The sequence below is a fragment of the Festucalex cinctus genome, chromosome 4, assembly GCF_051991245.1.
Source record: "Festucalex cinctus isolate MCC-2025b chromosome 4, RoL_Fcin_1.0, whole genome shotgun sequence".
Taxonomy (NCBI): domain Eukaryota; kingdom Metazoa; phylum Chordata; class Actinopteri; order Syngnathiformes; family Syngnathidae; genus Festucalex; species Festucalex cinctus.
The window spans coordinates 32,367,572-32,390,849 of record NC_135414.1 but is presented as its reverse complement, the minus strand read 5'-3'; the positions used below and the strand labels follow the sequence as shown (position 1 = coordinate 32,390,849).

The window sequence follows — 23,278 nt, the reverse complement described above, 5'->3', positions numbered from 1 at the left end:
AATTTCTGCCATCTACTGGAGGAGCTGGTTACTACAGCACATCGCGTCCCGGAAAGAAAATGAGCACGACTGGGAGAATGGAACTCATCTTTTGCTTTGCTCTTAATGTTAATGAAGTATTATGACAAATAAAATGGGACTCATAACGTCATAAGACTTCTGTTTAATTCTTGGTTCTCTTTGAATGTTTCAACAAAAAAACAAACAGGAATGTTCTGTTTGCTGCGATTGGCTGGCAACCAGTCCAGGGTGTTACCCCGCCTACTGGCCAGAGCCAGCTGAGATAGGCTCCAGCACCCCTTGTGAGGAATAAGCGGTCAAGAAAATGGATGGATGGATAAATGCGTAGTTTTAGTTAGTTTCAGTATTTTTATGTGTATGACTTGTGTGCAATATCAAAAAATACATCATGGGAGCAACGACATGTGAAGGTGCTTTTCGATTGGCTGCTACCAAATGAGGTCGTTTCCGTGCGACACACTTTCAAACGTGGTCATTATGGCGTTCATATCAAAATGGACATTGAAAATCATCCCCATGCATTCAATGCATTACCAAAGACGAAAATAGTTTTCATTTTGTAAACATAAGATGTACTTTCAGTTAGGTTTTGTTTTTGAAGTATTTTCATTTTTATTTGATGAACAAAATTGTTTTTTGATATGTAGTTGTAGTTTTTGTTTTAGTTGATGAAATACGGTTGCATCCCAGGAAAACTCTTCTTGATTGTTGTGCAAAGACGAGAGACGCTTTCCTCTGTGGTGCTTGTCAAGATCCGCAGTCCAACTTTTTGCTTTTTTTTTACCTGGACATTCCAACATCACATGACATTTTATTTGCAATTTTTCAAATACACGTACGCATGCACACATTCCGTCGTTGGAGTAAAAAATAAATCCTAAAAAACCTGACTTTGTGCCAATGTGACGACGGCGCCCCTAGAGGACAGGCCTTGCATTTAATCCCAAATCGGCTGGTGTGACTTTTTTTTGTGTTGTTGTTGTTGTTGTTGAGGCGTCGTCTGGCGGCTACCTGCGTCGGCGCACGGCGCTTTCCAGGCGTGCCAGGTCCTCGGCACTGCGGTAGAAGACGTCCAGGCGGGCGGCGTCCCAGGCGCGCCACACGCACACGCTCAAAGTCGACGCGCTCCGGAAGCCGCACGCCACCGCGTCCGCGCCCGCCAGCCCCGCCTCCACCAGCGGCCTGAAAAGGAAGCGCACCTGCGTTCGTTGTCAGCACTTTAGCAGCTTGTACTTGGTTCCTCTCAAAAGGTTCTCCAATCTTGGTTGCTTTTTGCACCTTCAAATGAACTCATTCACTTCAAGTCCTTTTCAATCGAATTTCGCAATACATTTCAAATCGGTTTCCGTTTTGCAGCAGCAGGCGTTAGCATATAGCGAAGCTTCATCATTATTCACAAATCCATTTAGAACTGGCGACTAATTGAGCTTTTTTTCAACATGGCCCTGGTTGATCTCTTATACTCTGCTGCTACCTGCTGGCCGTTTGTGTAATAACGACCATTTCTTCAACTGTTCTTGACATCAAAGCCTTCTATACGTTTTTGGGAACAAATGAGTTCAATAAAAATAAAAGCAGCACATTTTGTTTTGTTTGACTTTGACTTGATGGTGACAGCGAGAACTGGACTTGGTCCAGGTCTGGTTCGAAGACCTGTTGACCTTTTTGAGCCGGTGGTAGTTTTCCTCGGGATGTAACGATATCCAAACATCGCAATAATATTATCATGATATGAAGGTCATGATACGATAATTATTACGATATTGTGGGGAGGTTGGCGATACAAAAATATAAAATAAAATAAAAAACTGGCTTCCCAAGCATATTCCATTCCCCTTCATCTGAGTGTTAGTGCAGTTTTGAAATATAGAAGGGCCAAAACATGCCTTATGAAAATTAAATTGCACTACAAAGTAGCCACCAGAGGGTGCTAGAAATGCACAAATGGAAACGGATGTGCTTCTGTTAACATCGTGAATATACTGTGGCACTTTTAATATGGCGCTACCACGATATTGGCGTTAGTAGTTTGGAGTATTTGTGAGAAGTTGTTTTCCCTGTTGAGCAGGTTTGGCCGGAGTCGTGCTGGTTTTCGATGCTTCTCGTCCTCCAAAACAGCCGATTCCAACAAACCGATGTTTTCAGTTGTGTTTTTTGACACCTGTAACGTGTTGATATGTTGAAAAGCAATAAAGCAATCATTTGAATCGGGCGTGTTGGAGGACAGAAATGTGGAAAAGCTGCACGATTGGGCACGGAGGAGATATTTTGGATATTCCATTTGATTTGGATATTTTGGTGATTTTTTTTTTGCGGGAGCGGAGCGAGTGTACTGACCCCAAGTGGCGTCCGTCGGGAGGGTTGAGCACGGCGCTGACCCGTCCTCTCGTTTGCCGGCCGTGCGGCTCAACTTGGATCAGCAGAACGTCTCCGCCGAGCCTGCCGACGACGACGACATTTGGCTGTCAAAGGTCGCACTGGGGTCAAGTCATTCCCGCAGCTCAACTGACTCCGCCCCTCTCACGCCATCCTGGAGCCGCCGGCACGAGTCGTTTGCTACCTGAAGACCCAAAGGAGGTCGTTGACCATCAGAAGGCGGACGGCCCGCAGGCACGCCGGCGGCGAGGATCGCCCGGCGGCGCCGTTTTCATCCAAAGGCGGCGACGTGACGCCGTCTTGCGCGTCCTCCTCCGACCGCGATCCGCCCGTCGGCCAGCGGCCGTGCCGGACGATCTGAGTCCCCGCCTCCTCGCTGTCGGTGACGGTCACGCCGCCGTCGGGAGGCTGAGCCAGCTCCTCCTCCTCCTCGTCTTCGTCTTCGCCAAACGGCGAGGGACGCCGCACCGGGAAGACGTCACGGAGAGGACTGCAGTCGCCGCAGCTGAAGGGACAAATTGGCAACTTGGAGTGCGACCGACCATAAATATCGATATCGTGATACATCCTCATACTTTGTCTCCCGACACATTATTGATACGCCTCCGAAAAGCATTGCAATATTTGTAGTGAATATGCAGCCACGAAAACGGACCCGTTGTTCATGACTTGTTGAGCAATGATTTGGTGGGCCACTAGGGGGAGCGCCTCGTAAGAGTGGAGGGGAAAGAACGCAAGTCTTCAGGCAAAGAAGACGACTTTAGTGTATTAATGATTTAGAATTATTATTATTGTTATTATTTTATATCATTTTATTTTTATTATTATCTTTTACATATATTATATATATTTATAATTTATTTATATATACATTATGTATTTATATTCTTAATTTATTATTATATATCATTTATTAGATTTTTATTTTTAATTTATATATTATTTTATTATATTTATTTATATTTTATATATTATATATACCTATTATATCATTTTTATTATCATTATGTTATGAATGTTTTTTATGTATTTATTATTTCTTGAGTTTATTATGATGTATTGATTGACTATTTATTTATTTAAATGATATTGTTATTATTTTATAATTAGTTTTATCGTAGATTATTGTGGACCTGAGGAACGTATCGATAATTGCGGTATCGTTGTACATGATGAGATCATCGTGATGGTGATTTTGACGTTTGCGATCGTGTCTTTGTGGAAGTCAAAGTCAACTTTGCGACATCCGTTCCAAATTTCAAGTTTTTGTCTTCGTGCGGCTGCTTTTGCAAGCTTGGAAAAGTCCCAAAGAAGAAAGTGAGCAAAACTGACTTGTACTTGGCGCAGAGCGCGAAGGAGGCGGCGTGGAAGAGCACGAGCGTGTTGCTGACGTCGTCCAGGGTCCACACCGACTCCTCCCCCCGCACGTTGAAGCCCGTCGCCATGGAGACCACCGAGGACGGACACCCGTACGGGTCCAGGCGGCGCAGCGGCGACAGGCTGCCGCCGTCCACCACCAGCACGCCGGGACCGTTGGACAGCCACACCTGCGACCAAGACCAGATGAAGACGGAGGCGGCCACGAACCACATGAGGAAGAGGAACAAAACTGACAACATTCCAGATCCCTTTTTAGGTTCACTTTTGGCCATTTATTTGGTTATTTGGAACGTTGCCAGTTTTTGTCCTCCATAAGGAAGGAAGGAAGGAAGGAGAAGAGCAGGAGGAGGAAGAGTGAAGAAGAGGAGCGGACCTGCGAGCCGCAGCCAATGAGAAGCATGCAGGTGACGGGGGCGGGCCTCTGCCTGGGGTCGCTGTCAATCAAGCCGAAGGCGGTCTTATTGAGCGTGCGCGCGCACAAGTAGGCGGGGCCGTCGGCCGGCAGCCCCGCCTCCTCCACGTCGTACCACGCCAGCAGACCGTCCGACATGCCCGCCAACACGCCGCCCTGGACACGCACACACGTCAGATGATGAAGATGATGATGATGATGATGACGACGTGCGTGCGTGCGTACAGACCCGCTGTGCGTGCGGAGGCATTTTGAGGAAGCAGGTGACAACGGCGGGACAGGAGAAACGTTTATGAGGTTGCGTGAGAGGACACATGTCCTTCAGGATGTACACCAGCACTTCCTGTTCCTGTGGCCACACCCACAACAACAACAACAACAACAACAAATGAGACGCGTGACGAGCAGAGGCGTGCGCGCGTACGTACAAACGAATGAACGCACGCACGTGCGTGGCCAGCCACAGCGTGTCGTCCACTTTGACCTGGCAGCTGACCCGGCTCCCGGGACAGCACTTCCTGTCGACCTCCAGACGACCTTTGCGCACGTTCAACACACTGTAGCTCCTGTCGCATTGGCGCCACAACACAAATGCAATTAGCATGCTAGCATCATATGACTGGATAGCCGATAGGCCGATACGCGCCAGTGCAAGCCGCTGACGTCACACGGCAGCCATCTTGTTGCTCCCATACGTATACAGTTCGTATTGGTGGGGCTTTGTGATGGGGTGGGCACGAGTTTTTGAACTACTGTATTTTTTAAAAAGTGCCCTTTTTCTTTTCTGGCTCAGTTCCTTAAACCCCAATATTTGATTTGGCAGAGGCATCTTTTGTTGAATTAGTTACAAAAATTAAATGAAGCATATCATTTCTAAAATGTCTGAAGTCCTCTTGTTGTTTTTGTTTAATCAATTTAAAACAGCATAAATGATGCCGTTTCCCCTAAGCGGCGTCTGCAATTTGGATCCTGTAAACGTATAGGATGCTATGGCGAGAAACGTTGCTTGGGAGGGGAGGAGCAATATGGCCGCCTCCCCGTCTCAAAAGTCTTCGCCTATCGGTTATCCAGTCACATATATGGATATCGATCAGCGTCCCCACAAGTCACACGAGGCGCGACGCAAGTATGGCGGCGCTTCACCTGTCGTCCGCGTGGCCGTCCCACAAGAGCGCGTGTTGGCCCCCTGCTGGCGGCAGGAAAACCTGCGAGTGGGAGCCGCACGCCAACACGTAGCGGAGACACGCAAAGCTGGGATCCATCATGCGCCGCGTGCACTGCGACGACGTCGGGCGCTGACAACACACACAAATATACACACACGTAATGAGCGATAGACGCAATCACGCCACGAACGAGCCAATCACCTTCTCCGGTTTGTCGTCCCAGCATTGCGTCATGAGTTGCTGCAGGAAGTGGAAGTTGACTTCCTGCGGCGCCGCCGCCAGCTGCGGGCGCACGCCTTCCGACAGTTTCTTGGCCACGTCCAGGCGATGGCGGCCGCCCGCGCACGGACGGCGGCCCGACAGCAGCTCGTACAGCACCATCCCGTACGAGAACACGTCCACCTTCACAAACGCGCTCCAAGATGCCGTTTGCGGGACTTCAAACGCGCTTTCAACATTTACAAACAGTTTGGCGACCGCAATGCATAAAGACAAAGTTCACTTTCCATCCGTTAACTTTGTCTTCCGATTTCAAATGCTGGATTGTATTCATGGCGTTACAGCGCCCCCTATTGGTGAACATGGGGAAAGGTCAGGCATGCGCAGCGGATGAGTTGCTTTGGTCATGGCGGGCGGATGGCAAGCTGGTGTTTGGCCACTCCGAGAAATAACAGTTTGAAAAGACATCAAACGTCCTGTTTGATTAGGACAATTCAACAGTAGCAAATCAATACGATGATGAAGAGGAGGAGGAGGAAGATGATGAGGAACATCTGCGTGCCTGTCTTTAAAAGGCGGAGCCTGGCCCTGGTGACTCACCCCGGGTTTACACCGGATGCGGTGCGGTTGCGGTGCGGTCTGGCGACGCAAGCAATTAGATTCCATTCATTCGAATGGTGCCGTTGACACCGCTTGCGGGTGCGTTGTGTGTCGACTGCGTCTCAGCTGCGGCCTTCCGCAAGGATAGACCTCTTTTAAAATTTTTGCAAATGGCAAGCTAGCACAAAACACATGGAGCGGGACAGGAAGACCGACGCAGTTTCAAAATAAGTTTCCGGTTACCTTTCAAGATAAAACACTATTTCGCAAGCATGCGAGCAAAACGTGATGTGGGCGTCGACGGGCCTGCAGTTAACGTGCGAGGTGCTCATTCACGGTTTAGACACCAGCGAACATGGACGAGGAGAGGTCGAAAGCCACAAAATAATCCAAGTCCACCTCTCTTTCTGCTTCTCTGTTGTTTTGAATGCCACATGATCGCGCGCGGTCACGCGAGACACGGCGGGAAGTGGTCGGCGGCGGAGCTGCCGGACCGCAGCTGTGCGGATTGGCCAAAAAATGGACCCGTCCGGAGCACGCAGTCAAGACGCACCGCACCGCAGCCGCACCGCAGCCGCTGTAAACCCGGGGTTAGTCAGTGGACTATTGACTGGATAGCCGCTAGCCCATACACGCTGTTCAAGTCACAGGGCGGCCATCTTGCTCCTCCCATCTCACGAGCAGACTACTGTCGAAACTGTACACGATACATACAGATGAGACATAAACACCTCATAGGCAATTAGTATAAGGCCAGAGAATTGGTTGTGCTGGGGAGCTCACAATTTTTTAAAAAGTCAAAAAAAAAATACTATTTGTTGCTTTGGAGACCCCGTTTCTTTGATTGCGCAATTCCTTAGACCCCAATATTATATATAGGAATAAGCGGTCAAGAAAATGGATGGATGAGTGGAGAGAGCCAATGTTAACCCCACGCTCAGAATGAAAGGAAAAAAAAAAAAAGACCATGACAGCCATCGTCCACTAGAGTGCGCTAAACGCAACGCACGACACACGCGAAGCAGACGGCGCGGCGTCGGCGTTACCTTCTCGTCGTAGACGACGCCGGGCCGGACCTCGGGCGCCTGGTACCCCGGCGTGCCCTCCACGCCCACGGCGCCCTCTCGGAAGGACTGGCGGCAGATGGCGTAGTCGGACAGCTTCACGTTGACCGCCGCCCGCTCCTGGGAAAAAAAAAATCATCAGCGACGGCAAACTTGGACCCGAGTGGCTTTTTTGGTCCGTCCATGAAATTGTCGAGAAACGAGTCAGTCAAAATGTCTGCTATGAATTGAGCCGAGTGAGTGGTGACATCAAAAGATGGCCGCCAGTGGCTTCGTGTCACGCGATTAACCGATTGACTGGCAGCCATTTTGACTGAAGCAATCGCCTTCGCTCCCGGCTGTTTGACTGGACTGAATTTGCAAGGCCCGCAGAATATTCTGTTCTACGAGTATAAAAACATGGAAGCTACCAAAAGAAAGATGAGCGTCTCTTCTTTTAACAGGGAAAAATTTAGCACTAGAATATTGCTCCATTTCATCATTATTCACAAATGGATTTGAAATTGTGCCGAATTGAGCTTTGGTTGGTTGATCTCTTATACTCTCTTATACTGGCGTTTGGCGAAGTCAAACCTGGAGCGACCAAACGAGGATGTTGTCGGACTTGAGGTCGCAGAAGATGACGTTCTTCCTGTGCAGGTACGTCAGCCCGGCCGCCACTTGATACGCCATCTTGTAGGTGATCATGTGACCGAGCGGCGCGTAGCCGCCATCTGCGAGCGGCAGACCGGTCAGCCGGTGGGCGGGGCCGGCCGAGCGGCAGGGGGCGTGGCCTCACCTTGGCGCCGCCTGTCCTCCAGGACGCCGTCCAGGCTGCCGAGCGGCGCCAGCTCCAGCGCCAGGCAGAGCGGGTGGATGGACACGCCCACCAGGGCCACCACGCACGGGTGGCGCAGCGAGTGCAGCGCCGCCGCCTCCTGACGGAACTCCGAGAAGCGGCGGCGCACCGCCGACGACTGCAGGCGCTTCATCACGGTGTCTGCGGGCGCGCAAGGCGGCGTGAGGTGACGCGCGGGCGCGGCGCGGCAAAGGGGCTCACCTGTGTCGGCCGGCATCTTGCGCCGGAACCCGGTGAAGTGGAAGCGTTTGACGGCGACCGGCTGCTGTCGGTAGCGAGCGCGGTACACCACCGCGCCGCTGCCGCCCTGCCCGATCACGCTCGACTCGTCCTCGCGATAGTCCAGATGATCCTTCTCCAGGAACAGCCTCAAACGCAACAACAAAAACTCATTCGGAAAAACAAAAATGAAAAAAGAAATCAAACAGTAAATAAAAGAAATAAAAAGTAAAAAGAATGTATATAAATATAAAAAAATTAATGATATATATGTATAAAATATAAATAAAATAAATCAATAAAAAAAGAAAAAAAGAAATCTATTTATAAAAGTTTTGAAAAGTGACATCATCGAGCAGCAGCCAATAGAAAAGCACCTCGACTTTGAAATGAGAATGAAAAACTTTGTTTCTGTGGATTCAATTTTGAAGTTGAAGTGACGATTTTGTCAATCAACAATTGGACGAGCGCCTGACGAATGACGTCAGTTGGACTGAAAGCGCCTTTGATTCCTGATTTGTAGGCTGGAAATGATCGCAAAGTGAAAAGTGAAAGTCAAGAGCGGACGACGCGCTGGAATCGGATTTGCCAACATTTGCCAAGACGAGCTTTCACGTTACCGTGCCGGCAAGTCGGTCATGAAGAGCTCCGGGACCAGTTCCTGGAGCGGCACCGGGTCCCGGGGGTGCCCGGGGCAGGCGATGCGCTGGCCCTCGGCCGCCGCCAGAGCGCAGTCCTCCATGTTGAAGAGGTGCACGGCGTGGCCCGGCGTGCGCGCGGCGCAGAGCGGGCACGGCGCGTAGCGCTCCAGGACGGGGCTGCCGTCGCTCTCGGTGGCCGTCAGCGCTGCGCCGACACACAAACGTTTGCACAAAAACCATCTCCGCTAAACAACCGGCAGACGTGCGCGCCAGATTTCATGCTGAACCGGACTTTGCTCGACTTCAATGAGATGAGATCCACGTCATCAATTTCTAAATCATCTCGGTTTGCCGCTTTCCGTCGTTGGCACGTTTTTTGTTGTTGCTTTCAATCAATATTTCATATTGAGGCACTCATCGAGTTCCTCCACATATTGATTCGCTTCGCAAGCGTATTGCAATCCCCTTCATCTGACAATTAGTCATTTTAAATATAGAAGGGCTAAAACATCCCTCATGAAAATTAAACTGCACTAAAAAATAGCCACCAGATGGTGCTAGAAGTGCACAAATGGACTTTTTGAACAGACGGATGGCTTTTAAATATTGTGAACATGACGACCAAATTGCGGCACTTTTTTTATCCCGAGCAATCACTGATCGATATATTTGACTGGATTGCCACCAAATGGGACAAGTGGCAGCTGTTGGCGTCCAAGTCAAAAGTGGAAGAAAAGCAAAAATGTTTGTGCTTTGTTTTGCGAAGATGCCAAATTGGACTCTTTTTGTTTTTTGTTTTTTTGTTTTTTTGCTTTTATCGGTGGGCGTGGCTCCGGCTCGGTCCGGTCCTCGTCGCAGTGCACCAGAGGGCCCGATGGCAAGCGCCAGGACGCGGCAGCCATTTTGCATCGATAAATGCTTTGAATTGTGAGCGAACGTCTCACTTGTGTTTCTCGCTTTTCGAGGGCTGATCAAGTGTTTGACGTGGTTTGCAAAGTGCGCAAAGCGATGGTCATGTGATCGATGGTCATGTGATCGATGGCTGATCTTGCTTTTGGAACAAATTTGACGGGCAAGAAAGCGAATTTTGGAAAGCAAAGTTTCCGACCGACCCACCTGGGAACCACTGCTCGATGAGGGCGTTGATGTGGTCGGTGACGAAGGCCATGGCCGAGAAGTCGCGGCCGTCCGCCTGGCACAGCATCTTGATGCCGCCGCTCTTCTTCTTCTTCCAGTTGACGTCCGTCGACTCCACGCTGAGCAGCAGCAGCAGAATTTCGCATTCTTTGGCATTCTTTGGCATTGTTTGGGCGTGAAACGAGCAGCGTGTCGCTTCCCGGCTCTCCACTGACCTGAGGTAACCTCCGTGGAAGGTGACCAGAAGCCCCTCCCTCCAGTAGACGGTTTGCTGGCGCCGCACTCGGAATGTGCTGCAGCGGTTCCTCTGCTGGCTTCCTCCCAAGCGGTAAAACCACGTCCGGCCGCCGCTGCCACGCTCGGCCTCCAGCGACTGACCAAAAAACAAACAAACAAACACGCGTTTGTGGCAAAATGGGAAAATTCAATGCCGGTCGGTGAACGATGTGGCGTGACACGTCACTCGCACGTGTTGTGCACGTGTCAGCTGACGCGTGGTCGTCATTTTCTCGCTGGCGATTGGGCAAAGTGGGCGTCACCTGCGCGTCCATGTCGGTGAGGCTGATGAGCATCCTGGCAATCAGGCGTTCCCAGAATCCCGCCGGCACGAAGCTCATCCGGAAGAGGCGCTGCAGCGTGTTGGCGCCGTCGGGCCGCCGCAAGCAGTGAAGGTCCACGCCGGGCTTGGCGGGCAGAAGGTGAGGCAGCAGGTAGCTGCGGAGGCGCAAAAAACAAAACACAACAACGCCACTTGCCGCGTTGCTCGGGACGCCGTTCCAAACTGGTCACATTTCCTTGACCGGCGTCCAGGTGACTTACCTGTCGTTGGCGACGGGCAGCGCGATCTCAAACTTGCTGAGGAACTGGAAGAACTGCTCCTCCGTTTGCCGGGTGAATCCGGTGCCGACCAGCAGCATCTGGAGCACAAAAACGTCAGGCGGGGGCGCCAATGCAGCCCTTCCCTGCGCATCCGTCCGTCCGTCCGTCCGTCGGCCTCACCCACCCGGAGGTCCCGCGCCCGGATGACGGCGTTGGCGGCGGGCGAGCGCGACGGCTTGAGGCCGACGATCCGCCGCAGGCACTCGGCCAACCAGACGGGACACAGGAAGTAGAGCGTGCGCAGGCCGCGGCTGCTGTCCGGGAAGTGCAGCAGCGTTCCCGTCTCCGTCAGGAAGCGGACGGCTGCGCCGGGCACACGCGGCCACGTTAGTCACTCGTACGGTTCAAAAAAACAACAACAAAAAAGTCACTTTTTGCTTTCCAACCCAAACACTTCCAAACATGGATTCGGGCCAGTGAAGAGAGAAAAACGGAAAAAGTTTGGCAGGTTTCTCACTTTATTCTCACAATTGAAAATTCTGACTGAGATTCAAGTGCCAAACTTTTCGGGGGTTTTTTCTTCTCTCTTCACTGGCCCGAAAAAACAAGCAAGCAAACTGGAACAAGAAGACGTCAACGTATGATGGCGTCCAATCGTGGAAGGTTGAGGAAAGCAGACGGCTCGACCCTCGTCAAAATATGGCTTGAGCAACTTGGCAATATCTCAAGACTCCGCCCACTCTGTCCCTCACAACAGCACAACAACTGGTCGGGACTGGACTGCAATGGGACGAGCTCCCAATTCCATCCCGAAGCCGCAATCCACCCAAAACACCAAAACGGGCTGCTGCTAAAAGCCAGTAAATAGCAAGACATTCCTCCCATTCTCAAATCACTTCACTGTCGCATCCCGGATCAATTTCAAAATTCGAGGACTGACTGACTCAGAAACGCATCCGTGGATCTGCCTCAAAGAACCGACCACGCCACAATCCTCCACCCGCGCCTTCACATCCTCAAAATCAATATCTCGTGAAAATCCCTCAAACCGGCAAGTTCTCCGTCATGGGAGACGGAACGTTGACTCCCAACTCGGTTGAGCCTGGACTCTTTGAATCAGGCCTGAAAATCTGTTGATTTCATGGAGAATCCGATTTGATTCGATTTCCTATTTTCTTTTGATGTGATTTGATTTTCACTTATGAAAAGTGCATCCCAAATGGAACATGTATGATGATTATTCTCATTAGAAAGGCGGCGGACGTACCGGCCGGCAGGTCGTGGTAGTGTGCGATGTCGCTTCCGGCGTGGCGCTCCAGCTCAGCCTCCGTCAGGAACGCCACTTCGCCCTCGTGGCGCCGCCGTCGCCTCTCGGCCTCCGCCGCCTCCTGCAGCCGCACGTAGCTGCCGGGGATCTGCGCACAATCGGCAACAACAAGATGGAATCGGCCATCTTGGGACAGGGGACTGCTCCAGTGTCAGTCACGGTCGGTGCCGAGGTGGCCCGTGGACGCTTTACACACTCGATTCCAAAGTGCCTTGACGGCAGGTGTTGCGAGTGCCCTGTCCCAAGATGGCCGCCCCGTGACCGCGCTACTTCTCATTTGCTCAGCAACGAGCCGGAACCAAACGGCATCGAATACTCACCATCCTGCCCAGCAGCTTCCTGGCGTGAGCGTCTTTCATGGACAGCGCCACCTGCTGGATGAGCTTCTTCAGCTCGTCCACGCCCTCCAACGTCTTGCACGACACCTCGCTGAGCGACACACGCAGCAGCATCAGCGCGCCCGGCCGCCATCTTGTCATGCGCGCATACTGACCGCAGGTGCGCGCAGGTGACGTCGGGGTAGCCGCTGGCTCGGGCGCCCGAGGGCGAGCGGCACAGCGCCAGCACGTACGCCCGCAGCGTGGCCAGCCGCTCGGTGCGGAACTTGTCCTCAATCAGGTCCAGGTGCGTTCCCACCACCAACACCGCCGAGTTGGGCGCTCGGGCCTCAAAAAGGACGGCAAACGGGTCAAATGCTTGTCACGGGAAGGGGAACGCCGCGTGCGTGGCGGCCGACCGTTTAGCAGCTACCCACAACGCATCGACGGAAGCGCGACGGGTTCAGCGATGATCAAAACAATCGACAACTCGATTATTGTGATCATCCGCGAATGGTTGTGAGCCATCGTCCAACGACACGTTTTGTTCAATATGTGGATCCTGGAACTCAATGTGTGCTAGCATATATCTTTAATATGGATACATTTTTGAATTGGTGTAATGTACACAAAAGCACAATATTGTATGACCTTATGAGGTCATTTTTTTGACAATACTGTGACTTTTTGGGGGGTTTTGTATCAGCAACCTCCCCACAATACCTTCCGATTGTGATAATATCGCATGGTGATGTTTGGATATGGTTCCATGCCTGCTCCAAAGCAGGACCGCAATTGAAGTTTGCCGTTCACAAACTCAAATCAAATCAAATCAAAGCGTCTTTCAAAGAAGATTGCTTTGTTTTGCTTTGCTTTGCTTTGCTTTGCTGATTTGTCGGCACCTCGATGTTGAGCAGCCACGTCTGCAAGCTGGCCAGCGCCTCCTCGCCCAGCGTCAGGTTCCAGGTCAGCACGTAGAGGGCGCCGTCGGTGAAGAAGCACTGCGTGAGCGCCGACGTGCCCGGCGGACCGCCCACGTCCCACACGTTCAACGTCAACCTCTGGACAGAGCAACCACAGCGCAAACGTCACTCGAGCGCTGGCGGAACACAACTAGCAACTCGTCGACGCGCAACACGCGAGTCATACTAGTCGCGTTCAGGTCATGTTAGTTTGACATAAGTCACATACAAGACACATGCAAGTCAGATGAGTCAATCGGGAAAAAAAAAAAAAAAAAAAGTCAAGATCCGCTTGTCAATACAAGTCAGTCGCCAGGGTTAGACTAGTTAGTTAGCGAAATACTGCTTGTCATACTAGTTGCAGACAAGTCATCATACGCGTCACATGCGAGTTCAAAACAGGCAAGAGACATTTTACTCGTCGTCGTCATACACAACAAAAGAGATTTGAATACACGAAAACTAACAAAGAAAAATTGAAATCCAAAAAAACTGAAATTTCATTCACAAAATCAAAACAAAAATGCTTTTCTCAAAAACAAAGACTAACTCAAAGTACATTTGATGTTTACAAAACCAACGGAAATTGGAGCAAAAATGTTTTAGCAAACTTTGGCCATGATTTTATATGTGATATTAAGGAGATTTATTTTGATATTAACTTCCATGTTGTTTTTTAAAGATTGCGCGCAAATAATACACATTAAAAAAAGTACAACTAAGCATTCACTAAATAACTAAAACCACCCACAAAACTAAACGAATAAAAGAACAAAACTCAAAACTAAGTAAACTAGAATTCACAAGTCACTTACATGAGTAAAAACAAGTCACAAGACGATCGCATATTCCGAGTCTTAAATACGAGTCGAATACGAGTCACAAACTTGTGCAAGTCGCACGCAGGAGCGGTCAGACGAGAGCAACAAACATGCAGTCGTTAACATGCAGTCGGACGTGGTCGATACTGAACGCGCGCAAAGCGGCTGGCTGGCTCGGACGCGTGCGCTGCTGCTGACGTTGCGCTTGCCGCCGGTGCCGCCGGCGGGGACGTCCATCTCCCAGGCGGACGTGGAGACGGCGGCTTGGGCGGGCGCCGCCGCCGACGGCGCTCTGCCCGTCCGCAGCGCCCGCAGGAGGGAAGACTTGCCCTGGCGCGGCGGGCCAATCAGCAGCATCTTCAGCACGCGGCACGGCTCCGCCCCGCGCAGCCGCGCGCGCAGGAAGCCCAGCGTCGCCGCCGCGCCTGTTGACCACCATTTGCCACATTGGTTGGTTTCCTTCCGCCGCACCGACGGCCAATGAGAAACAAACCTTTGCTGCGGACGTCTTGAGGCACGTTGCCGATGTCCACGTTGTCCACGTCCAGCTGCCACAGGTTGCTCAGACTCGACACTTCCGGCGGAAGCTCCCGGATGCCCGCGTTGCTGCGTGCATACACAATATCGGTGGACGACAATTATTGCCAATCAATCATCACACGGCGCTTTGGTCCATCCGTTGCAGCTGCGGCTGCGGCTTAAGTTGTGCCCAAGTCCTCAACTCCTCCCCTCTCCTACGATAGGGTCGCATATTTATGATGTCATCATGCACGCGACCTCGTGCTGACAGAAGACGCATCATATCAATTTGGAGTCATTCATAAAAAAAAAAAAAAACTATAGAAATGAAATAATACAATCGGATCAAAAATAAAAAGTATGAATTATTTTCACAATATGTTCACCTCACTGTTTTTTGTTGCAGTTTTAAAACACGACTGTTGTATTAATTAATAAAAAATAAAATAAAGTCAAAAATAAAAAGTATGAAACAAAACAAAGTCTTTGAAATAGAAATATCAATCAAATTCAGTTTCATGATGCTTTATACAAAATGTATTTGTACAATTGGACTTATGGAAGTACATTTGTCTTCAAGTTCATTTTGCAAACAACAAAACAAACAACGGCCACTTCAGTTCATCAAATCTGGCTCGTGTGCATGCGTGTGCGTTGCCACGGCGACTCACTCGGCCAGGTAGAGTTCGCGGAGGCTGGCGAGCGCGCAGACGGACGGCGGGACGCACTCCAGATGGTTGTCACTCAAGTAGAGAACCTCCAGCGAATCCCGCAGCAGCAGCGCCGGGAACTCCACAGGACCACCTGCGGCAAACGAGAGCGGGCGGCTCACCGCAAAACACAAACAAACAAAACTAAATGGCTCCTCCGTGGCACGTACCTGGATCGGAACCTTTTCTGCTCCATGTGCTCAAGAAGGAAACTTTTCTCAACTTGGGCTCTTCTTCACTCCTACGGGACGACGCGTGGACGTCGAGTCATGTGACACGGTGGAGGCGGAGCAGGAAAAGCACACAAGCGCATTTTCAGACTCGCCACATCCGACCGACGACAAGTTTTGCTCTCGACGGCCAATCGGCAAAACGCTGACATCAACATTCAAATTCTAAATAAATACATGAGTCAAAGTGAAAACAAAAACATTAAATATAACAAAAATATCATTCGAAAATTAGATCCAAAAAAATATAAATGGAAATAAAATAACAAAAACATTTTTAAATGATATTTTTCTTATATCTACTTTTATTTTCACTTTTACTCGTTTATTTCTTTTGAATTTTGTCAGTTTTGGTCGTCCATACGTGATTCGAATGACATGGCAACAAATGGCGGAGAAAAACGTTTTGCTGCCATCTATCTGTTAACATGACAAACGTCTTTGTCCCGGATCTTGGCAACGGTTTCGAGTGTGCTTGCGCTCGAAATGAACCAAATGTGCAAAAGGTCGAACATTTGGACGAGACGAGACGAGACGAGACGAGGGCGAGGGCGAGACGAGACGAGACGAGGACGATATGAGACGAGGACGAGACGCGACGAGGACGCGACGAGGACGAGACGAGGACGAGGACGAGGACGAGGCGAGGGCGAGGACGAGGACGAGACGAGACGCGACGAGGACGAGACGAGGACGAGACGAGGACGAGACGAGGACGAGACGAGGACGAGGCGAGGACGAGGACGAGGGCGAGACGAGACGAGACGAGACGTGGACGAGACGGGGACGCGACGAGGACGAGACGAGACGGGGACGAGGACGAGACGAGGACGAGATGAGACGAGGACGAGATGAGACGAGACGTACTTTCCCAGCAGGTTCCCGGACAGGTCCAGCGTGCTGAGGCGGGAGCAGGTCCAGTCGCACGGCGGCGGCAGAGTCCTGATGATGTTCCCGCCCACCCGCAGCCAACGCAGAGCCTGCCGGCGGGACGTCAAACGAGACAGAATGTCTGAGAGCCGGACGGAACTTCGTTTTCGGACGCGCGGCATTATTGACACAGAAATCTATTGAATAACCTTGCATACATTTTGTTCATATGGACTTTTCAAAGTCATTCAAAGCAGAGAATCTTAATTGCGAAAGTTTGTGCTTAAAGTAGCACCCGTTGAAACGGAATTGGAGAAAGGGTTCATTCGATACATATATATTGTCATAAATAATCGGCAGATTAATCGGTAATCGCTTTTTTTTTCTGCCTCGAAAAATGCATATCGGTCGGACCCTCGTTAGGAGGATCCCGAGCAAGGCGCTGGCTGTACCTCCAGTCGGAAGAGGTCGGAGGGCAAACGTTCCAGGAGGTTGTGGGACAAGTCCACGTCCTGCAGGTGATTCTTCCAGAAGGTGGCGATGTTGTCCGGCAGGTGGCTCATCTGATTGGACGACGCTCGGCACCGCTTCTGAAATCGGCAAGCGCGTCAATGACAGCCGCACGCACGCACGCACGCACGCACGCACGCACGCACGCACGCACGCACGCACGCACGCACGCACGCACGCACGCACGCACGCACGCACGCACGCACGCACGCACGCACGTCGGCGCCACCGACCAGGGGGCAGGACCACGGTTCGGGAAAAGCGGCCAGCCGGTTCCGAGACACGTCGAGCAGTCGCAGGGATTTGAGCGCGTGCGTGATGTCGGCGGGCAGCGCCGACAGACGGTTGTCCGACACGTCCAAGTCCTCCAGCTGACGCAGGCCGAGCCAGTTGGTTGCTGACGTCAACAACAACAACAACAACAACAACAAAAAAAGTGTCCGTGAGGAGGAGGCGGATGAAGGCGAGCGGGTGGGCGGCGGCTTACACGGCGGGACGTCGAACAAGTGGCTCAGCCGGTTTTTGGAGGCGCAGAGTTTCTTCAGCTCGCTCAGGTGCAGCAAACCCGCCGGCAAGGCGCTCAGTTGGTTCTCGCGCACGTCCACCTCGCGCAACCTGCGCGCAAAAAGGAACGGTCACAATTCCATGAATTTCAATTTGAATGGACAGGAAGTGAACTGAAGTGAAATGCCACTTCCTCATCTTTCCTCACTGGTGAGAACCATGCGGCAAGTGGCAAGTGGGACTTTTCCCAGTTCAAAGCAGGACGCGTGTACGGGAACGCCCCCTTCAACTGGTGCGAGGTCGACTTGGCCGACGGACTGCAACTGCAACTGCAACGGACGTCGCTCGACAATGGCGACCCCTACAGGCAACTACTCAACTGTACGGAATGCTTGTGAAATAAGATCACAACAATAAAAAAGGAAGCAAAATTATGAGAAGCTAAGTTTGCCGGAGGTCAAAATGACTTTTAAGAACAAAAAACAATTGACCACTATCTGCCATTTTGCTTGTTTACTTTCGCCTTGAACGCTTTCAGGTCGGAAGTGGAACAAACACCACCAACATATCCGACTTGCAAACATCCTCCAATGCAGCATGAGACGCTGATCTGAATATATGACTGGATCGCCGCTAGGCCAAAGACTTTTGTGAGGTTGTGAGGCCGCCATATTGCTCCTCCCAAGAAACATTTGTCACCGTATGATCCTACACATTTACAGTATCCAAATTTGAGACCGTACTTAGTAGAAAATGTATTAAAGATGAACTCGAGGACTTCAAAACATACTTGCCTCAAATACATGTATAAATTATGCTTCATGATGAAACTTGTATACCTATCTATCGATTGATCGACAGATAGATACAAAGCTAGCTAGCTAGCTAGCTAGCTAGCTACAAAGCTAGAAAGCTAGAAAGATAGCTAGCCAGACGGCTAGATAGCTACATAGATACAAAGCTAGCAAGCTGGCTAGCTAGCTAGTTACAAAGCTAGTTTATTAACCCTAAACAAGAGGACCAGACATACTTGCCCGGACAGTCCCGCCCACCCGTGGGGCCACGTTGGGCTACCTGCTGCAGATGACTTCCTGCGAGGCGGCGATGGGCGGCAGCGCCGTCAGCCGGTTGCCGGACAGGTCCAAGACGCGCAGCCGCAGCAAACCCCAGGGGAGGACGGACGGCAGCGACGACAAATGGTTCTGCGACAAATCCAGCCGCGTGATCCGGCTGGACACGCCCAGCAGCCAGGAAAGCTCCAACCAGGGAAGACGCAGGCCGCCCCACAGCACGCTCAGCACCTGCGCAAAGCGCAATCCTCAAAACTTGGTTTCAACGGTCGGATGAAGGCCAGCGGAATATGCTTGTGAAGTGAGTCAAGAAAAGACATTGGAGCTTGTTTTGCTCCAATATACAAAAGCTAATTATCGTGATAATTAGCGGGTTACGACCTTCATATCTTCCTGTACTAAACATTATGAAGCAAATAATTGATACATGTGTTGAAGTTGTCAAATGTCTGAACATGATAAATGATGCGCTTTCAATGAGTACTGAAATGTTGTCCGATTTGGATCCTGTCAACGTATGCGTTGAGATGGCGAGAAAGGATTCTTGCGAGGAGCAAAAGTCTCGGCGTTAGTCTTGAGACTTTTCGATGACGATTGTGCGGCGATGTGAAAAAGTAAGTCGCACCTGCTGTCCGTCTTGCTCGTCACGTTGCAGCCGTCGCTCGAGCAGGCGCGCGCTCACTTCGGGATGGTCCAACAGCGTGTACGACGTCAAAGCCGCGCCTTTCTCCAGCAGGAAGTGGGCCAGCTCCTCGCTGCCTGCAAGCGGGACAAGCGTTAGGACGGACGGACGGACGGCGGCACGTGGCCTTGACCGAACGCGGCTGATGTTGGCCGTGACCTGCTTGCGCGGCGGCGTAAAGCGGCAAAGCGCAGATGACGGGGAAGCGCTCGCCGCCGTCGTCGTCGTCTTCTTTGGCGGCGGCGGCAGCGCCGTAGTCCTCCACCAGGAGGCGGGCCGAGTCCACGTGGCCACGCTGACAGCAAATGGACAGCAGGTGGCTCAGGAGGTCGCTCATCTCGCGCACACCTGTTGGCAGGTGCCAAAGAAAAGCAAAACTTATTTGCCGCGCGACCGCCATCCCAGGACGGCTCGCGTTTGCGTCCCGACGACGTTTGTGTTGCGGCGAAGCGTGCGCTGACCTGGGATGGCGTCCAACAGAATTTTCAGCACGCCGGCGTGTCCGGCGCGGGCCGCCGCCGCCGCCGCCGAGTTCTGCTCCGACGCCGGTGTCAGAATCCCAACGCGGTTTTGCTTCTGCAGGAGATAAGCGACACTCTCGGCGTCGCCGTGCGCCGACGCCAGCCGCAGGACGCCGTCCTGAAACACGCACACACACGCTAAGCTAAGCTAAGCTAAGGCAACGTCGCTGCGACTTGAGCTCAAGCTGGCTTCCAAATTCGCATCAGTTTGGAGATTCTCTTGAAAGAATATTTGGCTCATTGAGACATTTTCAGCTGTACAAACTTCAGATTTTGTTCACTTCATTATTTTTCATGTGCAATGATTCCCTTTCAAAAGTCATTTTTCCAATTGCTGTCTGTCGACTGATGATGATGTCACGTGTGCTGAGGAAGTAGTTAACAACCAATCATGGCTTCGTTTACTGACCAGCTGAGCCATGATTGGCCGTTACCTCCTTCCTCAGCACGAGTGATGTCATCATCAGTCGACAGACAGCAATTGGAAAAATGACTTTTGAAAGGGAATCATTGCACATGAAAATTCATTCTGGACAAAATATTCAATGAGTCAAGTATCCCAGTTTGAGAATGCTTCTTTCTTGCGGGGATTTTTCGACCTTCATTGCAGGTGATTTATACCGGAACTCGTTTGCTCCCAAAAACGTAGAAATACGTCCCAGTTTATATACTACCATGCTCAAAGACGTATGAATATGTTTTTTTTTACGCTAGACGTGAAAGACTCACAGCGTGGCCACAGTCGTCGTCCTCGGCGCCGCCGCAGCGCTCGCAAGCCGCCCGCCGGATCAAGTCCCTCGCCGTCTCCTGCCGGCCCGCCTCGTACGCCCGCTGGATGCTGGCCAGGGTGGGGGAGGGGCACGAAGGACCACCATCTTGACTACTTGCTCCTGAATGGCAAAAAAAGATGACGGAGGCGGGGTTATTATACTTTGGCAATTTTCATTTTGAGTTTGGTTTTTGAAATGTAGTTTCTTTTCATTAGTTTTCAAGGTGGTTCTGTTGGTTTTTATTAGTTTTAGTGATTTAATAAAAGCTTAATTTTAGTTTAAGTTAGTTTCAGTATTTATTTATTTTTTTATGTATATTACTTGTGCGCAATATTTAATAAAACACCATGGTCAAATAAAAATGTCTTTCTTACCTAGCATTGCATTTTGGCTGAGTGAAACGAAAAAGCAGGCAAGCCAAAAGTTAAGCACGCAAAATTGTCGCCTACGTGCGACGTCATCTTTTGGTGCTTTTCTATTGGCCGCCTCTCCGTGATGTCACTTCTGCGTGACACATTTTCAAACATCCTTCTTCCGAGGAGTGGAAGCGTCACTTGCCTTCGACACCTGTTGGCGCCGGTTCGCTCCTCCGCCTGGGAGACCTCATGTGGCTTACATGAAGTAAGCGTGTGTGTGTGGGAGTGAGTGGTTAAAAAAAAAACAAAAAAAAAAACATCCTTCTTCCGGTCAATATCAAAGTAAATCCACTTCAAATCACATTTAAAATCATTCCCAAAGGCTCACACGTGAAGTTAATTACCAAACATAAAAAATTTTCTTTTTTTACTTTATTTCGTTGATGAAATTGTTTTTTGAATTTGAGTTTTTTCGTTCGTTTTCGTTCCTGTTGTGACCAGAGGATTGGAGACACACAGTACCGCAAACGCCAACAACAGACATGCGCACATGCTCGAGCCCGTCAACACAAAAAGGCATGGCTCGAAAGTGTTTGCAATCGTTTTTAAAAACGGCACCGAAGCAACATTTTTTGGGCCACTTTTGGGGTCGGGAGCGAGCGATGACTCGAGTCACGCCCCTCAAGTTTGCATCTCTCGCGTGGTGGGCGTGTCGGCGGGTACCGGCCGCCGGTCCCTGCTGGCGGTGGCGGACGTGGCTTGACTGCATCCTCGCTCGCTCTCGCACGACTTTCACTTCCCCGTTTGCGAGCAAGCGAGCGGAACAAAACATGGCGGCACTCACCGCTGCCTGCGTCCACGTTGGCGTGCTCCATGCTAACGTGCTAACGTTGCTTTTGCATCCCATCAGCGCCTGCACACAACGCGCAAAAATCACATCAGCACGCAGATGCAAAACTAGCCGACATACACAGACTCACAAAAACACACACATTCAAGTCATTTCCAGAAACAAATTGGACTCCTCTGTTGTAAACGCTTCGCGGTGTTGAGCTTTGTTTTTTTTAGTCATGCAACTTTGATTTCTAAAGGTCAGACAGACCTCCATATGAATGGAGCATCAATCAGCCCCAGATGGCAGGCATCCATCTTATGTTGCCGCAGTTACTGACAATTTGTCTTGGCTTTTGACAGAAAACAAAAACATGCTAACTTATAATATTAAAAAAATTGTTTTACACCAGGATGGATCCATGGATATATTCATGAGAGCCTTCCAAAAAATTAAAATAACAACTTGACTACTTGCATCCACCGTTTCAACTACTTATATTAATTATCATTTTTCCCCCCATGATGGGCTTTGCTTCATTTGATTGTTGATGCTTCTGACTACATGAAGCGGACCGATCTCTTTTACATAAAATAAAATAAAAATAAAAATAAAAACCACCTTCTTACCGATGAAATGTGCATGTAGCGCTTCTCTCACACTTCTTAGTACAACGTAACAAGGGCGCAATGAAACCCATCAAGCTGAGCGAATGGCAACGCAAGATGGCCGCCGGCGTGTGCAGCGGAAGGAATTGCTTGATTTTGTTTTGCCCAATGCAGAAGTGAAAATGATCAAGTTATAATGTGTAACAACATTATAAGGAAAACCTTTATATCAAAATGTTGAACTTATCACGTTCTCATGTGATGTTTTTTTGTCCTTGTTCCTCTGGTGTGGCAACAATAGTTTTCCGCACTCTTGTGTTTTTAAGTGACAAAAGCAAATAAATAGTTCCGGAAAACGTCCGCTGGCCTCGGCTGCTTGATTTCACACTTGACACGCAACAACGTCAACAAACGAGGCGGCGATACTCAACTCGTCCCTCGCCCACGTCGCTTGCGGGCTTTTGAACTTTTGTTTCCCCACTCGTGAGAGTTTCGCCGCGTGAAAAGTCACTCACTGCGCGCCATTGAGGAGGTTTGCACGCCAACTTGGAGGCAAAAGTCGCAGGCACGCACACGTCGGCAGCCCGACTGTGAATGATGCGAGTCACTTCACTTCCTTCTTTTCCGACCAGAAAAGCCGCACGACGGCACACACGAACGCTTCCGCTACGGAGCTTCAAAATAAGGTGGCGACTTGTCCCGCACTTTGATTTCGGAGAATTCAAGTGACATCTTCACGGTCCTTTTCAACCTTCTTGAAATATGTTCAATATGTTC

At 50.4% G+C, this 23,278-nt stretch overlaps 1 protein-coding gene across 1 annotated transcript; it reads right to left on the bottom strand.

Moving 5' to 3' along the window:
- Positions 1-148: 148 nt before the first annotated feature.
- lrrk1 (leucine-rich repeat kinase 1) lies at positions 149-23,146 on the bottom strand. Its single transcript, XM_077520447.1, has 38 exons — positions 22,933-23,146; positions 21,906-21,974; positions 20,665-20,825; positions 19,876-20,053; positions 19,574-19,762; positions 19,358-19,491; positions 18,737-18,963; positions 17,646-17,773; positions 17,392-17,555; positions 17,101-17,238; positions 16,646-16,758; positions 15,719-15,789; positions 15,510-15,642; positions 14,813-14,925; positions 14,518-14,744; positions 13,439-13,597; positions 12,713-12,885; positions 12,540-12,648; positions 12,160-12,307; positions 11,077-11,255; positions 10,893-10,990; positions 10,613-10,787; positions 10,289-10,446; positions 10,053-10,192; positions 8,916-9,141; positions 8,278-8,444; positions 8,017-8,217; positions 7,812-7,951; positions 7,221-7,358; positions 5,557-5,757; positions 5,333-5,484; positions 4,638-4,755; positions 4,419-4,538; positions 4,151-4,345; positions 3,730-3,944; positions 2,582-2,902; positions 2,359-2,460; positions 149-1,203 (listed from the first exon to the last, which is right to left on the bottom strand). The coding sequence occupies exons 2-38, from the start codon at positions 21,934-21,936 to the stop codon at positions 1,029-1,031; spliced, it is 5,817 nt and encodes a 1,938-aa protein (XP_077376573.1). The 5' UTR covers positions 21,937-21,974; positions 22,933-23,146; the 3' UTR covers positions 149-1,028.
- Positions 23,147-23,278: the final 132 nt, after the last annotated feature.